The following is a 22,335-nucleotide window of genomic DNA, read 5'->3' as shown; positions in this document are numbered from 1 at the left end:
GGGGCTGCCCCTGGATCCCAAGGCCAGGCTGGGCACTGGGGCTGGGAGCACCTGGGACAGGGGGAGGTGTCCCTGCCATGGCAGGGGTGGCACTGGAGGGACTTTGAGGTCCCTTCCCATCCAAACCATCCCGGGATTGTGAACGAGGCCCCTCCTTTTCCTGCCTCTCTCCCCAAGCAGGGGAACCCCATGGCAGCAGAAAATGCAAAGCTGGGTTGGTTTTATTGAAAGGTCCCCACTGCTGACCCCCCCTCGCTCTTTATCTGACAGCAACCCACAGAAATCACTCATAAATCAACGCAAAGAGCCTTGAAAATGAATTTATTGCACGTTTCTCCAGCTGAGCCAGGATGCAGAGCGGCTCCAGCCACTCCTGCAGCCCTGCACACACCCAGGGCTCACCTGCCAGGGCTGCAAACGCTGCTAATTGAGCCGTTAATTGAGCAGTAATTAATCCTAGGGGTTAGAAACAAACAGCTCTGTGAATTAGAGCCGAGCCTGGAGGAGCAGGGCCGGGTGCTCCAGAGCTCTGCTCCTGCTCACGCTGCAGCTCCCACCGAGCCTGGCTGGGGAGAGCCCAGGCTCCGGCCTGGTGGAACTCCTGGCTTAAGGCCTGGTTTATTTCCTGGCTTAAGGCCTGGTGGAACTCCTGGCTTAAGGCCTGCTTTAACTCCTCGTTTTAACTCCTCGTTTAAGGCCTGGTGTATCTCCTCATTTAAGGCCTGGTTTAAATCCTGATTTTAGGCCTGATTTAAGGACTGGTATAATTTTAACTCCTGGTTTAACGCCTGGCTTATCTATTGGTTTATCTCCTGCTTTAATTTAAGTCCTGATTTTAGGCCTGATTTAACTCCTGGTTTAAGGCCTGGTTTTAGGCCTGATTTAAGGACTGGTTTAATTTTACCTCCTGGTTTATCTCCTGGGTTGAAGTCCTGACTTTAGGCCTGATTTAACTCCTGGTTTAATTTTAACTCCTGGTTTAACACCTGGTTTATCTCCTGGTTTAAGGCCTGGTTTAATTTTAACTCCTGGTTTAAGGCCTGATTTATTTCCTGGTTTAACACTTGATTTAACTCTTGGTTTAAGGCCAGGTATGAGGACAGGTTTAAGGTCTGGTCTTGGAAGAGCCCTGGGGCTGGGCTTGGGTGGGACAGCAGCTCCCAGGGTGGGAGGGCTGCAGCCCCTGCAATTCCCTGCAGCTCCTGCAATTCCCTGCAGCTCCTGCAATTCCCTGCAGCCCCTGCAATTCCCTGCAGCTCCTGCAATTCCCTGCAGCTCCTGCAATTCCCTGCAGCTCCTGCAATTCCCTGCAGCCCCTGCAATTCCCTGCAGCCCCTGCAATTCCCTGCAGCTCCTGCAATTCCCTGCAGCCCCTGCAATTCCCTGCAGCCCCTGCAATTCCCTGCAGCTCCCAGAGCTCCTGCAATTCCCTGCAGCCCCTGCAATTCCCTGCAGCTCTCAGAGCCCCTGCAGCCCCAGCCCCTCACAGGGGGGGTGGCAGGGAAGGTTCCCCCCTCCCCAGGCAGCTGGAGCAGGACATTCCCTGGACATTCCCTGATCCCCCAATCCAGCAGCTCTCCCCTCCTGCCAGGGCACACCCGGGGATGGCAGAGCAGGGCCAGCCTGGCCTTGGCCCCAAAGCTGGGCAAAAGGGGGAGCTGAGGCTGCCCTGGGCCAGCCTGAGCCCAGCTGGGAGGGCTGAGGGGCTGGGATGGGGATGGGAATGGGGCTGAGATGGGGATGGGGCTGAGATGGGGATGGGAATGGGGCTGAGATGGGGATGAGGCTGGGATGGGGATGGGATGGGGATGGGATGGGGACGGGAATGGGGATGGGAATGGGGATGGGAATGGAGCTGGGATGGGGATGGGAATGGGGATGGGGCAAGGCTGGGATGGGGCTGAGATGGGGCTGGGATTGAGATGGGACAAGGATGGGAACTGGGCTAAGGCACTGGAGCTCACTCCAGGCAGCACCAGAGCTGCCCTGTCCTGGCTTGAGGCTCCTGCCCAGCCCAGGGTGTGAGGGGCTCAGGCTGGGACAAAGCCCAGCCCAGGGTGTGAGGGGGCTCAGGCTGGGACAAAGCCCAGCCCAGGGGTGTGAGGGGACTCAGGCTGGGACAAAGCCCAGCCCAGGGGTGTGAGGGGGCTCAGGCTGGGACAAAGCCCAGCCCAGGGGACAGAGCCAGCCTGGCTGCCCTGCACACCCTGGGATCGGGGCTGCTGGGGACAGGGAGGGACATGGCTGGGCACAGGTGACAGGGACAATCTCAGCTCCTGCCCTGACCCTGCTCAGCCCCGTGGAGAGGGAACCACGCTGGGGATGGGAGAACCGGGAGGAAAAGGGAGCTGGGTCCAGCTGTGCCTCTGCAGCCACTCCTTAATTAATTAATAACCTAATTAAGCATGCTGACACAGAACCACTGAGGTTGGAAAAGACCTTTAAAGTCACCAAATCCAACCAGTGCCACACTCACCCTCATGTCCCCAAGTGCCACCCGACCCAGGACACCACAGGAGCTCTGAGCTTTACCATTGAACAACACTTCTGGTTTTTGGGTATTTTTTTTTTCTTTTTTCTGTTTTGAAAGCTCTCCCAGGAGGGGAGGGGGTTGGGGTCAGTAGTGTGAGTGCTCTGAAGGGGTGGCAGTGTCCCCAGGCTGTCCCCAGGTCACTGCATGTAGGGGTAGCGCCAGTCCCGCAGGGGCACGTGCGTCTCCTTGATGGCCTGAGGGGACGTCCAGCGCAGCAGGTAATGGGGACCCCCGGGCTTGTCATTGGTGCCTGTGGGGACAGCACAGAGCAACGGTGACACCACCAGGGTGGCAGGGACACAGAGGGATGGGAGGACATGGAGGGACACGGGGTACAGAGGGGACACAGAGGGACTGGAGGGAAACAGAGGCACACAGAGGATGGGGACACAGAGGGACACAAAGGACAGGAGGGACCTGAGGGGCACAAGAGGGACACAGAGGGACAGGAGGGACACACAGGGAACAGGAGGGACAGGGAGGATGGGGACATGGAGGGACACAAGGGACAGGAGGGACACAGAGGGATGGGAGGACATGGAGGGACACGGGGTACAGAGGGGACACAGAGGGACTGGAGGGAAAGAGAGGCACACAGGGGATGGGGACACAGAGGGACACAAAGGACAGGAGGGACCTGAAGGGGCACAAGAGGGACATAGAGAATGGGGAGATGGAAGGACATGGGGCACAAGAGGGACACAGAGGGACAGGAGGGACACACAGGGAACAGGAGGGACAGGGAGGATGGGGACATGGAGGGACACAAGGGACAGGAGGGACACAGAGGAATAGAAGGGACAGGGAGGGACACGGGGTACAGAAGGGACAAAAGAGGGACAGGGAGGGATGGGAGGGACACAGAGGGATGGGGGACACAGAAGGATGGGAGGGACACAGAAGGACAGGAGATACAGGAGGGACACAGAGGATGGGGACATGGAGGGACAAAGGGCACAAGAGGGACACAGAGGGACAGGAAGGACACAGAGGGACAGAAGGTGCAGGAGGGACAGGACAGGAGGGACACAGAAGGATGGGAGGGACACAGAACAAGGGACACAGCACAGGAGGGATACAGAGAGATGAGAGGGACATGGAGGGATGGGAAGGACACAGAGGGACACAGGGGACATGGAGGGAACAGGAGGGACACTGATACAGAGGATGGGGACATGGAGGGACAGAGAAGGATGGGAGGGACACGGAACAGGAGGGACATGGAGGGACAAGGAGCACAGGAGGGACATGCAGAGATGGGATGGACACTGAGGGACATGGAGGATGGGAGGGACACAGGACACAAGGAATGGGAGAGACATGGAGGGACAAGGAGCACAGGAGGGATGCAGAGAGATGGGAAGGGGACAGGAGAGGGATGGGACAGACACTGAGGGACAAGGGACACAGAGCATAGGAGAGATGTGGAGGGGTGGGAGGGATACAGGGGACAAGGAGGGACAGGAGGGATGCACAGGGATGGGAGGGACACGGGACAGGGACATGGAGGGACACAGGGATGGGAGGGACAAAGGACAGGGACATGGAGGGACACAGGGATGGGAGGGACAAAGGACAGGGACATGGAGGGACACAGAGATGGGAGGGACATGGGACAGGGACATGGAGGGACACAGGGATGGGAGGGACAAAGGACAGGGACATGGAAGGACATGGAGGACGGCAGGGACAGGACACAGAGGACAGAAGGAACACGGGGCACAGGAGGGACATGGAAGATGGGGACAAGGAAGGACATGGAGGAAGAGAAGGAACAAAGGACATGAAGGGACAGGAGGGACAAGGAGGGATGGGAAGGACACTGAGGGACAAGGGACACTGAGCACAGGAGGGATGTGGAGGGGTGGGAGGGACACAGGCAGGGATGGGGACAAGGAGGGACAGGAGGGACACAGGGATGGGAGGGACAAGGGACAGGGACATGGAGGGACAGGAGGGACATGGAGGGACATGGAGGGACTGGGAGGGACAGGAGGGACACAGGGATGGGAGGGACAGGAGGGACATGGAGGGACAGGAGGGACATGGAGGATGGGGACAAGGAAGGACATGGAGGGACAGGACAACAAGGGACAAGGAGGGACAGGAGGGATACACAGGGACAGGAGGGATACAGAGGACAGGAAGGACATAGAGGGACACAGGGATGGGAGGGACATGGGACAGGGACATGGAGGGACAGGAGGGACATGGAGGGACATGGAGGGACATGGAGGGACACAGGGATAGGAGGGACATAGGACAGGAGGGACACGGGACAGGGACATGGAGGGACAGGAGGGACATGGAAGGACATGGAGGGACAGGAGGGACACGGGACAGGGACATGGAGGGACAGGAGGGACAGGAGGGACATGGAGGGACAGGAGGGACATGGAGGGACAGGAGTGACATGGAGGGACACGGGGGAGCTGGCCAGCAGCGCGGCTGTCACCTGAGATGCGGGAGCCCCCGAAGGGCTGCTGGGCCACCACGGCCCCCGTGGATTTGTCGTTGATGTAGACGTTGCCGGCGGCGTGGCGCAGCAGCCGGAGGGACTCGGCGATGGCAGCCCTGCCAGGGACAGGGACAGGGACAGGGACAGGGACAGGCTGAGCACAGCCCAGCGCCTGCAGAGCCACCACACCGAGCACACAGGGGCTTGGGCTGCAGGAGGGACACAGAGGGACACGGAGGGACACAGGGGGACACAGAGGGGAGCTTGTGTCCCCTCCAGGGGAGATTGTGCCCCCTCCAGAGGGGTCTGTGCTCACTCCAGAGGGGTTTGTGCTCCCTCCAGAGGGGTTTGTGCTCCCTCCAGAGGGGTCTGTGCCCCCTCCAGAGGGGTCTGTGCTCACTCCAGAGGGGTTTGTGCTCCCCCTTCAGAGGGGTTTGTGCCCCCTCCAGAGGGGTCTGTGCTCCCTTCAGAGGGGTCTGGGTCCCCTCCAGAGGGGTCTGTGCTCCCTCCAGAGGGGTTTGTGCCACCTCCAGAGGGGTTTGGAGCCCTCCAGAGGGGTTTGTGCCCCCTCCAGAGGGGTTTGTGCTCCCTTCAGAGGGGTTTGTGCTCCCTCCAGAGGGGTTTGTGCCCCCTCCAGAGGGGTCTGGGCTCACTCCAGAGGGGTCTGGGTCCCCTCCAGAGGGGTCTGTGCTCACTCCAGAGGGGTTTGTGCCACCTCCAGAGGGGTTTGTGCCACCTCTAGAGGGGTCTATGCTCCTTCCAGAGGGGTCTGGGTCCCCTCCAGGGGACTTTGTGTGCCCTCCAGAGGGGTTTGTGCCACCTCCAGAGGGGTCTGGAGCACTCCAGATGGGTCTGTGCCCCTTCCAGATGGGTCTGGGTCCCCTCCAGAGGGGTCTGGGTCCCCTCCAGGGGTTTTTGTCCCCTCCAGAGGGGTCTGGGTCCCCTCCAGGGGTTTATGCCCCCTCCATGGGTCCCCTCATGCTCAGTTCCCGCCCTCAGGGGTTTCACACACACACACAGTCCCTGCATTTCCCTGCTTTGGGGTTTTTTTCTCTCTGTTTTCAGTTCATGGTTATAAAGCAAAGGTTGTTCTCCCTCACTATCCAGAGGAGCTGTGGCTGCCCCACCCCTGGCAGTGTCCCAGGCCAGGCTGGAGGGTTTGGAGCTCCCTGGGACAGTGGGAGGTGTCCCTGCCCTGCCAGGGGGGCCCTGGATCAGCTCTAAGGCCCCTCCAGCCCAGAATTCTGTGACAATTTTGGGTCATTCTCTCTGAGGTGACACCATGGGTTCACCCCCACGTGCTCCAAACATTCATATGGGATAATTCCTCACTGAAAACAAAGATTTTTTTGGGCTAAGAAACCCCAAAAAACGAACTAAGCTGAATTTCCAAACCACCCCTTTCCCTCCTTGCAGGAGGAGCAGCAGAAGAAAGGAAAGGAAAAGGGGGGAAGGAAAAGGGGGGAAGGAAAAGGGGGGAAGGAAAAGGGGGGAAGGAAAAGGGGGGAAGGAAAAGGGGGGAAGGAAAAGGGGGGAAGGAAAAGGGGGGAAGGAAAAGGGGGGAAGGAAAAGGGGGGAAGGAAAAGGGGGGAAGGAAAAGGGGGGAAGGAAAAGGGGGGAAGGAAAAGGGGGGAAGGAAAAGGGGGGAAGGAAAAGGGGGGAAGGAAAAGGGGGGAAGGAAGGAATAGGAATAGGAATAGGAATAGGAATATCCATGGCTCAGTGCAGATGGGAAAAGCACCCTCAGCTGCTTTTTGGGGGAATTTTCGGGAGTTTTGGGACTCACTTATCCTGGGCGAAGATCGCCCCCGTGAGGCCGTAGGGCGTGGAGCTGTCGATGAGCTCCAGCACCTCCCGGTACCGATCGTCGGGGTACACGAACACCGTCAGGATCGGCCCGAAGATCTCCTGGGGAGGCAGGGAACACCACAGACCGTCAGAACTGACCCCAAAAACCCATACACACGGCCAGGATCGGCCCCATAAACCCGCACACCCTGCCAGGATGGGCCCCAGAATCTCCTGGGAATGCAGAAAGCACCAAAACCTGTCAGGATCTGCCTCAAAAAACCCATAAAGACCATCAGGATGGGCCTGAAAATCTCCTGGGAATGCAGGAAACACCAGAAACCATCAGGACTGGCCCCAAAAAACCCATAAAAACCATCAGGATGGGCCTGAAAATCTCCTGGGAATGCAGGAAACATCAGAAACCATCAGGATTGGCCCCAAAACCTACACACCCTGTCAGGATCGGCCTGAAAATCTCTTGGGAAGGCAGAAAGTACCAAAAACCATCAGGATCGGCCCAAAAAACCCATAAAGACCATCAGGATGGGCCCAAAAATCTCCTGGGAATGCAGAAAATACCAAAAACCGTCAGGATTGGCCCAAAAAAATCCATACACACTGTCAGGATCAGCCCCAAAACCATCACACCCCATCAGGATCAGCCTGAAAATCCCCTGGGAATGCAGGAAACACCACAAACTGTCAGGATGGGCCCCAAAAAACCCACACACCCTGTCAGGATGGGCCCAAAAATCTCCTGGGAATACAGAAAGTACCAAAACCCATCAAGATTGGCCCCAAAAAACCCATAAAGACCATCAGGATGGGCCTGAAAAACTCCTGGAGCCCAGAAAGTACCACAAAGCATCAGGATTGGCCCCAAAAACCCACACACCCCATAAGGATCGGTCCAAAAATGTCCTGGGAGTTCAGGAAATCCCACAAACTGTCAGGATCGGCTCCAAAACCATCACACATCATCAGGATCGGCCCCAAAATCTCCTGGAGCCCAGAAAATGCCACAAACCATCAGGATTGGCCCCAAAAACCCCATACACCCTGTCAGGACTGGCCCCAAAAACCCCATACACGCTGTCAGGATTGGACCCAAAAACCCCATACACCCTGTCAGGATTGGACCCAAAAATCCCATACACCCTGTCAGGATTGGCCCCAAAAACCCCATACACCCTGTCAGGATTGGACCCAAAAATCCCATACACCCTGTCAGGATTGGACCCAAAAACCCACACACCCCATAAGGATGGGACCCAAAAACCCACACACCCCATAAGGATGGGCCCAAAAATTTCCTGGGTGTTCAGAAAACACCACGAACCATCAGGATTGGCCCCAAAAAACCCACACACCCCATGAGGATCAACCCCAAAATCTCCACCCAAAGGCCGGGATCAGCCCCAGGAAGGAGCAGGAGCTGCCCCACCCCAAAGCCTGACCCCAATGCAGGAACCCATTCCTGGGGGAGCCCCCCCAGAGCAGGGATTGGGGGTGGGATCCCACAGGGATTTGGGATGGGATCCCACACATCCCTCATTATGGGGTCCCACAGGGATTTGGGACAGGATCCCCCACACCTCCCTTGTGATGGGATCCCCACAGGGATTTGGGATGGGGTTCCAAGGTGCCCCACAGGGATTTGGGATGGGATCCCCCACCTCCCTCAATATGGGGTCCTGGGGGGTCCTCATAGGGATTTGGGATGGGGTCCTGGGGGTCCCACAGGGACTTGGGATGGGGTCCCACAGGGGTTTGGGATAGGGGTGCCACAGGGATTTGGGATGGGGTCCCCACACACCCCTCTCATGATGGGGTCCCAGGGGTCCCTGCAGGGATTTGGGATGGGATCCCACAGAGATTTGGGATGGAGTCCCCAAAGGATTTGGGATGGGGTCCCAGGTTGTCCCACAGGGATTTGGGATGGGGTCCCAGGGGTCCCTGCAAGGATTTGGGATGGGGTCCTGGGGCTTCCACAGGGATTTGGGATGGGGTCCCAGGTTTCCCCACAGGGATTTGGGATTGGATATCCCAGGTTTCCCCACAGGGATTTGGGATGGGGTCCCAGGTTTCCCCACAGGGATTTGGGACAGGGATCCCCCTCACCTCTCTCATGATGGGGTCCCACAGGGATTTGGGACTGGCTCCCAGGTTTCCCCACAGGGATTTGGGATTGGGTCCCAGGTTTCTCCACAAGGGTTTGGGATTGGATATCCCAGGTTTCCCCACAGGGATTTGGGATTGGGTCCCAGGTTTCTCCACAAGGGTTTGGGATTGGATATCCCAGGTTTCCCCACAGGGATTTGGGATGGGGTCCCAGGGAGTCCCACAGGGATTTGGGGTGGGGTCCCCACACACCTCTCTTATGATGGGGTCCCAGGTTTCCCCACAGGGATTTGGGATGGGGATCCCCCTCACCTCTCTCATGATGGGGTCCCGGGGGTCCCACCGGGATTTGGGATGGGGTCCCAAAGGGATTAGGGGCTGGGTCCCCCTCACCTCTCTCATGATGGGGTCCCACAGGGATTAGGGACTGGCTCCCAGGTTTCCCCAAAGGGATTAGGGGCTGGGTCCCCCTCACCTCTCTCATGATGGGGTCCCACAGGGATTTGGGACTGGCTCCCAGGTTTCCCCACAAGGATTTGGGATTGGATATCCCAGGTTTCCCCACAGGGATTTGGGATGGGGTCCCAGGTTTCCCCACAGGGATTTGGGACTGGCTCCAGGTTTCCCCACAGGGATTAGGGGCTGGGCCCCCTCACCTCTCTCATGATGGGGTCCCGGGGGTCCCACAGGGATTAGGGCCGGGCCCCCTCACCTCTCTCATGATGGGGTCCCGGGGGTCCCACAGGGATTTGGGACAGGGATCCCCTCACCTCTCTCATGATGGGGTCCCGGGGGTCCCACAGGGATTTGGGATGGGGTCCCACAGGGATTTGGGATTGGATATCCCAGGTTTCCCCACAGGGATTTGGGACTGGCTCCCAGGTTTCCCACAGGGATTAGGGCTGGGTCCCCCTCACCTCTCTCATGATGGGGTCCCGGGGGTCCCACAGGGATTTGGGATGGGGTCCCACAGGGATTAGGGGCTGGGCCCCCTCACCTCTCTCATGATGGGGTCCCGGGGGTCCCACAGGGATTTGGGACAGGGATCCCCTCACCTCTCTCATGATGGGGTCCCGGGGGTCCCTGCTCTCCACGATGCAGGGCTCCACGTAGAAGCCGACGCTGTCGTCGCAGCCGCCGCCCGCCAGCACCGTCAGGCTGGGGGAGCTGTGGGCGTGCTGGAGCCAGCCCTTGATCCTGGCAAAGGACTGGGACAGGCACAGGGCATGGGGCAGGGGCTGCAAGGGGGGCTGGGGGGTCTGCAAGGGGGGTTTGGGGTCTGCAAGGGGGTTTGGGGGCTTTAAAGGGGGATTTGGGGCCTTAAAAGGGGCGTCTGGGGGTTTAAAAGAGGGGTTTTGGGGCTTAAAAGGGGGGTTTGGGGTCTGCAAGGGGGGGGTCTGGGGGTTTAAAAGGAGGGTTTGGGGTCTTAAAAGGGGGTTTGGGTTGGGACTGACAGGAAATGAGGGGGGTTTGGGGGTTTAAAAGGGGCGTCTAGGGGTTTAAAAGGGGGGTTTGGGGTCTGCAAGGGAGGTCTGGGGCTGTAAAAGGAGGGTTTGGGGGCTTAAAAGTGGGGCTGGGGGTTTAAAGGGGGGGTCTGGGGTCTTAAAAGGGGGGTCTGGGGGTGTAAAGGGGGGTTTGGGGTCTTAAAAGGGGGTTTGGGTTGGGACTGACAGGAAATGAGGGGGTTTGGGGGTTTAAAAGGGGGGTTTGGGGTTTGGAAGGGCGGTTTAAGGGTTTAAAAAAGGGGGGTATGGGGCCTTAAAAGGGGCGTCTGGGGGTTTAAAAGGAGGGGTCTGGGGGCTTAAAAGGGGGTTTGGGAGTTTAAAAGGGTGGTTTGGGGTCGGCAAGGGGGGGTCTGGGGGCTTAAAAGAGGGGTTTGGGGTCTGGAAGGGGGTGTTGGGGTTTAAAAGAGTGGTTTGGGGTCTGCAAGGGAGGTCTGGGGGTGTAAAAGGAGGGTTTGGGGTCTTAAAAGGGGGATCTGGGGGTGTAAAGGGGGGTTTGGGGTCTTAAAAGGGGGTTTGGGTTGGGACTGACAGGAAATGAGGGGGGTTTGGGGGTTTAAAAGGAGGGTTTGGGGTCTGGAAGGGCGGTTTTAGGGTTTAATAGGGGGGTTTGGGGCCTTAAAAGGGGCGTCTGGGGGTTTAAAAGGGGGGTTTGGGGTTGGCAAGGGGGGGTCTTGGGGCTTAAAAGGGGGGTTTGGGGTCTGCAAGGTGTTTTTAGGGTTTAAAAGGGGGTTTGGGGGTCTGGAAGAGGGGTTTGGTGATTTAAGGGAAGTTTGGGGTCTGCAAGGCAGTTTTAGGGTTTAAAAGGTTTTAGGGTTAAAAGGAGGGTTTGGGGTCTGGAAGGGGGTTTGGGTTAGGAGTGACAGGAAATTAGGGGTTTGGGGGTCTGGGGGTTTAAAAGGGGGGGGGTCTGGAAGCAGGTTTTGGTTGGGGCTGACAGGAAATGAGGGGGTTTGGGGGTCTGGAAGGGGGGTTTGGGGATTTAAAAGGAGGGGTTTGGCTCAGGGATGACAGGAAAAGAGGGGGTTTGGGGTCTGCAAGGAGGTTTGGGGGTTTAAAAGGGCATTTGGGGGTCTGGAAGGGGGGTTTGGGGTCTGAAAGGGTGTTTGGGGGTCTGAAAGGGCGTTTGGGTATTTAAAGGGGGTTTTGGGGTCTGTAAGGGGGTCTGGGTCACTCCTCTAAGGACACTCTGCTCTCAGTGCCCTCCTGGCTCCGGAGGAGGAGCAGGAGCAGGGAATGCACACAAAACCCTCAGGCCAGGACGATTTCTGGGAGAAATTCCCAAATTTTCACCAGCAGGAGACACAAGACTCAGCCACCAGGCAGCTCCAGCTGATCCCTGTCCCCACTTGGGCAGCAAACCCCACCTGGGGCTGCTCTGGGCTCACCCTGATCCCTGTCCCTGCTTTTACCCCAACCTGGGGCAGCTCTGGGCTCACACTGTCCCCATTTCTGCAGCAAACCCCACCTGGGGCAGCTCTGGGCTCACCCTGATCCCTGTCCCCGCTTTTGCCCCAACCTGGGGCTGCTCTGGGCTCACCCTGATCCCTGTCCCCGCTTTTGTCCCAACCTGGGGCTGCTCTGGGCTCACCCTGATCCCTGTCCCCGCTTTTGCCCCAACCTGGGGCTGCTCTGGGCTCACCCTGATCCCTGTCCCTGCTTTTACCCCAACCTGGGGCTGCTCTGGGCTCACTCTGATCCCTGTCCCCGCTTTTGCCCCAACCTGGGGCTGCTCTGGGCTCACCCTGATCCCTGTCCCCGCTTTTGCCCCAACCTGGGGCAGCTCTGGGCTCACCCTGATCCCTGTCCCTGCTTTTACCCCAACCTGGGGCAGCTCTGGGCTCACCCTGATCCCTGTCCCCGCTTTTGCCCCAACCTGGGGCAGCTCTGGGCTCACCCTGATCCCTGTCCCCGCTTTTGCCCCAACCTGGGGCTGCTCTGGGCTCACCCTGATCCCTGTTCCCGCTTTTGCCCCAACCTGGGGCTGCTCTGGGCTCACCTTGTCATCGATCACAGCCGAGAAGAAGGTCCCAAAGTCCTGGGTGGGCTGTGGGAGGCAGAAAGGAGGGGATGAGAGCTCTCCCTGCACCCCAGAGCTCCCTCAGCTCCCCCCAAACCCTTGCCCGTGTCCCGGGAGCTGCGGCAGAGCCGGCCCGGCCCTCCCCGCAGAGCGGCTACAAGTTAATTTCTAATCAGGGCCAGGAGCTGCGGGGCGGAGGGGGGGATGAAAAGCTCGCTTCAATGGGAATTAGCAGCCGGTTCCCGCAGCCCCTAATCCCATCAGCCTCCCGCTGAGCCGCAAAGCCCTTCAGCAGCCCGGCAGCTCGGCTCACATCTCCCACTTTGATCTTGCCGTGCTCCTCCAGCAGCTTCTCTTTGATGTGGGGCCACAGTGAGGCGGGCGCGTAGAGCCGCGAGCAGGCCGAGCATTTCTGCCCACCGAACTCGAAGGCCGAGCGCAGGGTCCCGTGCACCGCGCTGCCCACGTCCGCCGAGCGGTGCAGCACGTGGAAGTTCTTCCCGCCGCACTCTGCGGGACCGAAAAGGGCACGGGAGGAGCTGCCAGGGCGGGGCGGAGCCCGAAATGGGGCTGGGGCTCTGCCCTGCTCCGGGGGGTACAGGGGAAATGGTGTCGGTGTATGTGTTTAGATGTAAGCACATATAAATATAGAAAATACTATAAATGAGATTATAAATATAGATTATATACTATAATGTACTATACTATAATGTACTATACTATAATGTACTATACTATAATGTACTATAATATAATGTACTATACAATAATGTACTATACTATAATGTATAATATAATATAATATAATATAATATAATAATATAATATAGGAACTGATGTCTATAAATGTTTATATATCATATCTATAAATATATAAATATATATAATGATGTTCATATATAGTATGATATTACCTCTATAAATATATATAATGATATTCATATATAGTATGATATATATATTTATATATATATATAATTAGCGGGAAACTGATATTTATATATGTTTATATATAATACTATCTATAAATATTTAAATATATATAATGATGTTATACTATACTATAATATTATATTATATTATATATATAATTAGAGGGGAAGTGATATCTATATATATGTTTATATATAATGATAATATAATATCTGATGTCTATAAATATGTTTAAATATCATGATATCTATAAATATATAAATATATATAATGATGTTAATATATAATATGATATTATATATATTTATATATCTATATCTATATAATTAGAGGGGAAGTGATATTTATATATGTTTATATATAATACTATCTATAAATATTTAAATATATATAATGATATAATATACTATAATATTATATTACATATATAATTAGAGGGGAAGTGATGTCTATATATATGTTTATATATATTGATATCTATATATATATAAATATATATAATGATGATATAATATAATATAAATTTTTTTATCTATAATTAGAGGGAAACTGTCTACATATGTTTATATATAATGAGATATATAAATAATGATGTTTATATATAATAAAATATATTTTATATTTTCCATGTATTTGTGATCCTACAGTTCTTTAGTGTGTAACTCCAAACCCCACAGGCAGTGCCAGCTGCTGTTCTCCCGTTTGGGGCAGACACAACAATTCCTCTCCAGGCCTGGCAGTCAAGGACACCTCACTGCCTCAGGCCCCCAGAGATTCAACAAAAGGGAGCTGGGGGAGCAAACTTGGGGTGAATGGCTTCATTAGCTGAAGCTGGAATTGGAGGATGAACCCCCAACATGCAAATGGACCAAAGTTATCAAAGTGTGAAACCCGTGAGCCGTGGTCCGGTTTTGGGTGCAGCCCCTGTCTGAGATGCACCTGAGGGCCCTTCAATGAACAGAACTGCTCTCAATTCCCCAGATTTCGTCTGGCTCTGTTTTTAGGCAGCCCCAAAAGGCATCAGGACAGGAAGAGCCGTGAGCACAGGGGCACAACCCTGGAGCAGGCAGATAAAACCCATGGAAAAGGGACCAGAGGGACCAACCTCAATTCCCAAACGCTGGGGTCCAACCACCACCTCCCCACCCTAAAATCCCACCTTGTGCCACCCCCACAGCTCTGAATATCCAGGGATTTCCTGCCCTCAGGGGTGGGAATGCTGCCCCTCTCCTCCCCAGGCACAGGAGGAGCTGCCCCCCAAGCCCTGAATCCAGGGGGCAGTTTTGGGTGCCCCAAAGAAGGATTTAAATGTATTAGAGAGCATCCAAAGGAGGCTGCAAAGGGAGTGACAGGTCTGAAGGGGAAGCTGATGAGGAGAGGCTGAGGCCACCTGGATTGTTCAGCCTGGAGGAGACTGAAGGGAGACGAGAGGGGCAGGCACTGACACTGATCCCCTCTCTGGTGACCCGAGGGAATGGCCTGGAGCTGTATCAGGGCAGGTTTAGGTTGGATTTTCAAGGTTCTTCACCCAGAGAGTGGCTGGGGGCTCCCCAGGGAATGGGCAGAGCACAGAGCCCGGCAGAGCTCAGGAAGAGTTTGGAGGATGCTCCCAGGAACAGGGTGGGGTTCTTGGGATTGGCCTGGGCAGCGCCAGGAGCTGGACTTGGCTGATCCTCGTGGGTCCCTTCCAACTCAAGCTATTCTGTGATTATTCTATGAAGCAAAAAAACAAACAAACAAAGGGGCAGGGGGGGCTGGTACCTCCAGCCAGGCGGGGGAAGTTGCGGTAGCGCTCCAGGTTATCCGAGACCTGCTTCCAGAGCCGCCGGAACGTTCTGGAACACAGGGAGAGGCTGCTCAGGGCTCTGCACACAGGGTGCTGGGACCCGATGGGAAACCCTCTAAAAAAAGGGATGGGAAATCCCCCCCCCAAAAAAATGATGGGAAATCCCCCCCCAAAAAAATGATGGGAAATCCCCCAAAAAAGGAATGCCCTGATGGAAAATCTCCTAAAAAAGGAATGCCCTGATGGGAAATCTCCTAAAAAAGGGATGCTCTGATGGGAAACTCCATAAAATAGAAGGATGGGAAGCCCCCCCACCCAAAAAAAGGGATGCCCTAATGGGAAACCCCCTCCAAAAAGGGATGCCCTAATAGGAAACCCTCCAAAAAAAGGGATGGGAAGTCCCCTAAAAAAGGGATGCTCTGATGGGTAACCCTCCAAAGAAAGGGATGAGAAATCCCCCCAAAAAAGGGATGTCCTGATGGGAAATCCCCTAAAAAAGGGATGCTCTGATGGGTAACCCTACAAAAAAAGAGATGGGAAGTCCCCCAAAAAGAGGGATGCCCTGATAGGAAATCCCCTAAAAAAGGGATGCCCTGATGGGAAACCCTCCAAAGAAAGGGATGAGAAATCCCTCCAAAAAAGGGATGCCCTGATGGGAAAGATCACAAAAAAGAGGGATGAGAAATCCCACAAAAAGAGGGATGTCCTAATGGGAAACCCCCTAATAAAAGGGATGCTCTGATGGGAAATGCCCCCCAAAAAAGGGATTCCCTGATGGGAAACCCTACCAAAAAAGGGATGGGAAATCCCCCAAAAAGAGGGATGCCCTGCTGGGAAATCTCCTAAAAAATGGATGCTCTGATGGGAAACTCCATAAAAAAGAAGGATGGGAAGCCCCCCCCCACCCAAAACAAGGGATGGCTCGATGGGAAATCACCCAGAAAAGGGATCCCTCCTAAAAAAAGGGATGCTCCGATGGGTAACCCTCCAAAAAAAGGGATGGGAAGTCCCCCAAAAAGAGGGATGACCCAGTGGGGAAGGCCCCCAAAAAAGAGATGCTCTGATGGGAAACCCTCCAAGAAAAGGGATGGAAAATCCCCCCAAAAAAAGGGATGCCCTGATGGGAAATCTTCTAAAAAAGGGATGTTCTGATGGGAAACTCAACAATAAAGAGGGATGGGGAATCTCCCCAAAAGAAGGATGGCCCAATGTGGAACACCCTAAAAAAAGGGATGCTCTGATGGGAAAAACCCCAAAAAAGTGATGCCCTGATGGAATAGTTCCTAAAAAAGGGATGCTCCAATGGGAAAACCTCCAAGAAAAGGGATGGGAAATCCTCTAAAAAAAGGATGCCCTGATGGGAAACTCTCCAAAAAAGAGGGATGGGAAATCCCCCCAAAAAAGGAATGCCCTGATGGGAAACTCCATAAAAAAGAAGGATGGGAAGCCCCCCATCCAAAAAAAGGGATGGATTGATGGGAAATCACCCAGAAAAGGGATCCCCTAATGGGAAACCCCCTCCAAAAAGGGATCCCCTAATGGGAAACCCCCCAAAAAGGGATCCCCTAATGGGAAGCCCTCCAAAAAAAGGGATGCCCCAATGTGGAACACCCTAAAAATGGGATGCTCTGATGGGACATCACCCAAAAAATGTTTCCCTGATGGGAAACCCCCAAAAAGAGGCATGGCCTGATGGGACAGCCCCCCAGAAAAAAGGGATGCCCTGCACAGGGCAGTGGGACTGGAGCACAGGTATCAAACAAAGGCTCCACACAGCAGCTCCACAGCTTTAAAAATAAAAAATAAACTGTTGCAGGGAGAGGCACGCAGAGAGCATCCAGAAGTTTCTGTTCCTCCCCTTTCCCCCCTTCCCTTCAGGCCTCAGTGTGACAAACCCCTGAGCTGGAAAACAATAAAAATGGAAATGGCCTCGCAGCAGGAGGCTCAGGCACCAGCACAACGGGAGCTGTGAGCTCCCAGCCTGGGCAGCCCCTGCTCAGCAGAGCATGGCCCGGCCTGGGGAGGGCTCCCACAGCCCCTGCAGGGACCCCTCAGCACCTCTGACACCCCATGGGACACAGCCAGAGCCCAGGGGCAAACCCAGCTGGGGGGAAACCAAACCTAACTGGGGTACAAAACCCACCTGGGGGGAAATCAAACCTAACTGGGGTACAAAATCCACCTGGGGCACAAACCAAACCTAACTGGGGTACAAAACCCACCTGGGGGGAAATCAAACCTAACTGGGGTACAAAACCCACCTGGGGCACAAACCAAACCTAACTGGGGTACAAAACCCACCTGGGGGGAAACCAAACCTAACTGGGGGGAAATCAAACCTAACTGGGGGGAAATCAAACCTAACTGGGGGGAAATCAAACCTAACTGGGGTACAAAACCCACCTGGGGGGAAATCAAACCTAACTGGGGTACAAAACCCACCTGGGGCACAAACCAAACCTAACTGGGGTACAAAACCCAGCTGGGGCACAAACCAAACCTAACTGGGGTACAAAACCCACCTGGGGGGAAATCAAACCTAACTGGGGGGAAACCAAACCTAACTGGGGTACAAAACTCACCTGGGGCACAAACCAAACCTAACTGGGGGGAAACCAAACTTAACTGGGGTACAAAACCCACCTGGGGGGAAACCAAACCTAACTGGGGGGAAATCAAACCTAACTGGGGTGCAAAACCCACCTGGGGCACAAACCAAACCCACCAGAGGACAAAACCCACCTGGGGCACAAACCAAACCCAGCTGGGGGGAAATCAAACCCAATTGGGGTACAAAACCCACCTGGGGCACAAACCAAACCCACCTGGGGTACAAAACCCACCTGGGGGGAAATCAAACCTAATTGGGGTACAAAACCCACCTGGGGGGAAACCAAACCCACCTGGGGCACAAATCAAACATAACTGGGGGGAAACCAAACCTAACTGGGGTACAAAACCCACCTGGGGGGAAACCAAACCTAACTGGGGGGAAACAAAACCTAATTGGGGTACAAAACCCACCTGGGGCACAAATCAAACCCACCTGGGGGGAAATCAAACCCACCTGGGGCACAAATCAAACATAACTGGGGTACAAAATCCACCTGGGGTGCAAACCCATCCAGGGGGCCAAACCAAACCCACCTGGGATACAAAACCCACCAAGGGGCAAACCAAACCCACCAGAGGACAAAACCCACCTGGGGGGGAACCAAACCCACCTGGAGTGCAAACCCACCAAGGGGGCAAACCAAACCCATCTGGGGGGAAAACCAAGCCCACCAGAGGACAAAACCCACCAAGGGGCAAACCAAACCTACCTGGGGGGGAAAATCAAACCCACCTGGGGTACAAAACCCACCCTGGGATGCAAACCCAACCCACGTGGGGGCAAACTAAACCCACACTGAGAGCAAACCCACCCTGGGGGCAAACCAAACCCACCTGGAGGGCAAACTCATGTGGGGTACAAACCAAACCCACCTGGGGTACAAACCCACCCTGGGTACAAACCAAACCCACCTGGAGGGCAAACTCATGTGGGGGACAAACCAAACCCACCCTGGGGTGCAAACCCACCCTGGGGTGCAAACCAAACCCACCCTGGGGGGCAAACCAAACCCACCCTGGGGTGCAAACCAAACCCACCCTGGGGTGCAAACCAAACCAAACCCACCAGGGTGCAAACCAAACCCACCCTGGGGTGCAAACCAAACCCACCCTGGGGTGCAAACCAAACCCACCCTGGGGTGCAAACCAAACCCACCCTGGGGTACAAACCAAACCAAACCCACCCTGGGGTGCAAACCAAACCCACCCTGGGGTGCAAACCCACCCACAGCCCCCTGGGAGTGTCCCTGCCACTGTGGCTGTTCCTGTGCCCAGAGCTCAGCCCCAAAGCCAAAACCACTCCTCTCCCAGCACCAAAACCCAGCTCAGCCCCTTTTTGTCACCACTTCGAAGGCCCTGTTTCCATGTAATCGTGCAACCACGCCCTGCCAGCTGCTGCAGCCCATCCAGTGCCAGGAGGAGCCCCCAGCCCCTCTCTGCCCTCAGTTCCCATTGGAGCCCCCAACCCCTCCCTGTCCCCCCTGTCCCCATTGGAGCCCCCAGCCCCTCCCTGTCCCCATTGGAGCCCCCAGCCCCTCCCTGTCCCCCCTGTCCCCAACCTACGGCACGCTGCCGGTGAAGTTGAGGCCACAGAAGTGCTCGGAGCTGGTGACAGTGTCCCCAAACTCGGGGCCGTCCGAGGGCACGAACTGCACCACGTTGGGCGGCAGCCCCGCCTCCAGCAGGATCCTGTAGACGGCGTAGCTGGAGAGCAGGGCCGTGTCACTGGGCTTCCAGAGCACCACGTTCCCCTGGGGACACACAGAACAGCTCACAGGGCCGTGTCACTGGGCTTCCAGAGCACCACGTTCCCCTGGGGACACACACAGAACACCTCACAGGGCCGTGTCACTGGGCTTCCAGAGCACCACGTTCCCCTGGGGACACACACAGAACACCTCACAGGGCCGTGTCACTGGGGACACACAAACACCTCACAGGGCTGCGTCACTGGGGACACACCACAAACACCTCACAGGGCCGTGTCACTGGGGACAAAACACCTCACAGGGCCCTGTCACAGCAGGGCCGTGTCACTGGGAACACACAAACACCTCACAGGGCTGTGTCACTGGGGACACACACAACACCTCACAGGGCCGTGTCACTGGGCTTCCAGAGCACCACGTTCCCCTGGGGACACACAGAACACCTCACAGGGCCATGTCACCGGGCACAAAACACCTCACAGGGCCGTGTCACTGGGGACACACCACAAACACCTCAGCAGGGCCATGTCACTGGGGACACACCACAAACACCTCACAGGGCCGTGTCACAGCAGGGCCGTGTCACTGGGGACACACCACAAACACCTCACAGGGCTGTGTCACAGCAGGGCCGTGTCACTGGGCTTCCAGAGCACCACGTTCCCCTGGGGACACAGAACACCTCACTGGGCCGTGTCACAGCAGGGCCGTGTCACTGGGGACGCACACAACACCTCACAGGGCCGTGTCACTGGGGACACACCACAAACACCTCAGCAGGGACAGCTGAACTCCCTGGAAGCTGTCCCATAGAGGTGGCACCTCGGGGACACACAGCCTTTATTTCTGTGTTCCCTATTATTCCATATATTCCCTATATTATTCCATATATTCCCCACACACACGTGTGGCTCTGTAGCCTGCTGGATTAGTGACATTTCCCAGTACTTTTCCACAGCCTTTCCCCAAGCCTCAGGGGTACAAGGCCCCAGGGCCGTCTTGGCTCTTCCAGGGAACCAAAGGTGAGAACAACTCTTGGGATATTTCATGGACACACAGCCTTTATTTCTTTTCTGTGTCCCCTATTATTCTATATATTCTCCACACTCATGTGTGGCTCTGTAGCCTGCTGGATTAGTGACATTTCCCAATACTTTTCCATGGCCTTTCCTGAGGCAGAAAGACAAAAATCCCAAAACTCCAAGCCAGTGGAGTTGGTTCTTCCTTGGTTCTGCTGGGAACCAAAGGTGGGAACAACTCTTGAGATATTTTGAGATAGGGCTGGGTGTGCCCTGCTCAGCTGAGGGCACAAATCCTCCCCTTTTCTCTCACCAGGTGGCTGTGCCAGCCTTCCCCCCCTCCCTTCCAGGGCTGAGCTCTGCCTTCCCCAAGAGGAGCTGGAAACCAGGCCCTGCTTCCTGCCTTAGGACACGGGAATGTCCCCAGCACTGCCACCAGCCCCGGGCAGGGCCAGCAGGGCAGTGAAACCAAAGCTCCTGCTGGATTAACCAGGCACCCACAGCGCCAGGGGCTGGAGAACTCCCCTGGTGACGCCCCCTTGGCCCTGTGCCACCCCAGCCCTGGGCCCCACGGGCTCCCTGTGACCGCCCCGTGTCCCTGTCCCCTGTCCCCTGTCCCACAGCTCAGCCTGCCCTGCACGGGTCACAGCCCGGAACAGGAGCTTTGTGTCACAGACATCTTCTATGAAAAATCCTTTCCTTAGGATTTTTCCTCCTGAGAAGCTGAGAGGCCTCAGGAACAAAATGTAACCAATGGTTATCTGCTGCTGTGGAATGCAACAGGTGCATCTGGGATTGGGCTCATGGGGTTGTTTCTAATTCATGGCCAATCCCAGTCAGCTGGCTCGGACTCTCTGAGCCACAAGCTTTTGTTATCATTCTTTCTTTTTCTATTCTTAGCCAGCCTTCTGATGAAATCCTTTCTTCTGTTCTTTTAGTATAGTTTAAATATAATATATATCATAAAATAATAAATCAAGCCTTCTGAAACATGGAGTCAGATCCTCATCTCTTCCCTCATCCTCAAACCCCTGTGAACACAGCTTTGGACTCCTGGCTTCTGCTTCCCAGGGATTTGCTGTGCAGGAAAAACTCCCCTGGGCACAGCTCCTCCTTCCCTGGGCACAGCTCCTCCTTCCCTGGGCACAGCTCCTCCTTCCTTGGGCACAGCTCCCCCCTGGGCACAGCTCCTCCTTCCCTGGGCACAGCTCCTTCCCTGGGCACAGCTCCTCCTTCCCTGGGCACAGCTCCTCCCCTGGGCACAGCTCCTTCCCTGGGCACAGCTCCCCCCCTGGGCACAGCTCCCCCCCTGGGCACAGCTCCTCCTCCCTGGGCACAGCTCCTCCTCCCTGGGCACAGCTCCTCCTTCCCTGGGCACAGCTCCTTCCATGGGCACAGCTGCCCCTGGGCTCCCCAATCCCCCACTCCCAACACTGCCAGAGCCCTGCAGAAGCTGCAGCAGCTGGGAAATCCAGGCCAGGCTGGGCCCAGCATTCCCAGCAGCCTGGCCTGCTCTGATCCCAAGGAAATCCCATTGCCAGGACTGACTGCATGCACCTCTCCAGTGTCCAACCCCCCGTGGGGACAGAAACTCTGGGGCTCTAATTACCATTCCCCTATTAAGCAGTGTTTTCACTGGGGTTGTAATTACCATTCCCCTATTAAGCAGCGTTTTCCCCTGACTGGAATTCCAGGTGTTCCCTGCTGCTGTCCCAGGCACTGCTGCTGTCCTGTCCTGCCCCCAGCCCAGGGCAGGGATCCCAGTCCCCTGCAGCATCCCAGGGCAATTCACTGCCCTGGGATGTCCCCAGCTGTCACTCAGAGCTGCCAGCAGGGGTTTGTCCCAGCCC

At 55.7% G+C, this 22,335-nt stretch overlaps 2 protein-coding genes across 7 annotated transcripts in view; both read right to left on the bottom strand.

Annotated features, from left to right (window-relative positions):
• Positions 1 to 304: 304 nt before the first annotated feature.
• Positions 305 to 2,482, bottom strand: LOC143695656 (uncharacterized). Its single transcript, XM_077190093.1, has 4 exons — positions 2,440 to 2,482; positions 2,057 to 2,148; positions 1,889 to 2,019; positions 305 to 1,854 (listed from the first exon to the last, which is right to left on the bottom strand). Exons 1-4 carry the CDS (start codon positions 2,480 to 2,482, stop codon positions 939 to 941), a joined length of 1,182 nt encoding a protein of 393 aa, XP_077046208.1. The 3' UTR covers positions 305 to 938.
• Positions 305 to 22,335, bottom strand: part of ALDH4A1 (aldehyde dehydrogenase 4 family member A1) — a 29,865-nt gene continuing 7,834 nt past the window's right edge. For 2 of the 6 annotated variants that reach the window (XM_077190151.1, XM_077190150.1), the window contains 8 exons: positions 19,321 to 19,508; positions 15,120 to 15,193; positions 12,739 to 12,935; positions 12,405 to 12,452; positions 9,959 to 10,111; positions 6,778 to 6,899; positions 4,989 to 5,107; positions 305 to 2,783 (listed from right to left, as the gene is read on the bottom strand). In XM_077190151.1, the coding sequence (XP_077046266.1) occupies positions 2,671 to 2,783; positions 4,989 to 5,107; positions 6,778 to 6,899; positions 9,959 to 10,111; positions 12,405 to 12,452; positions 12,739 to 12,935; positions 15,120 to 15,193; positions 19,321 to 19,508 (1,014 nt within the window). In that variant the 3' untranslated portion in view covers positions 305 to 2,670. The remainder of the gene's footprint in view (positions 2,784 to 4,988; positions 5,108 to 6,777; positions 6,900 to 9,958; positions 10,112 to 12,404; positions 12,453 to 12,738; positions 12,936 to 15,119; positions 15,194 to 19,320; positions 19,509 to 22,335) is intronic. The other 4 variants (XR_013185092.1, XR_013185094.1, XR_013185095.1 and 1 more) reach the window with 4 other exon arrangements.

The sequence above is a fragment of the Agelaius phoeniceus genome, chromosome 24 (assembly GCF_051311805.1).
Source record: "Agelaius phoeniceus isolate bAgePho1 chromosome 24, bAgePho1.hap1, whole genome shotgun sequence".
Lineage (NCBI taxonomy): Eukaryota > Metazoa > Chordata > Aves > Passeriformes > Icteridae > Agelaius > Agelaius phoeniceus.
This window is presented reverse-complemented; position numbering and strand designations above follow the sequence as displayed.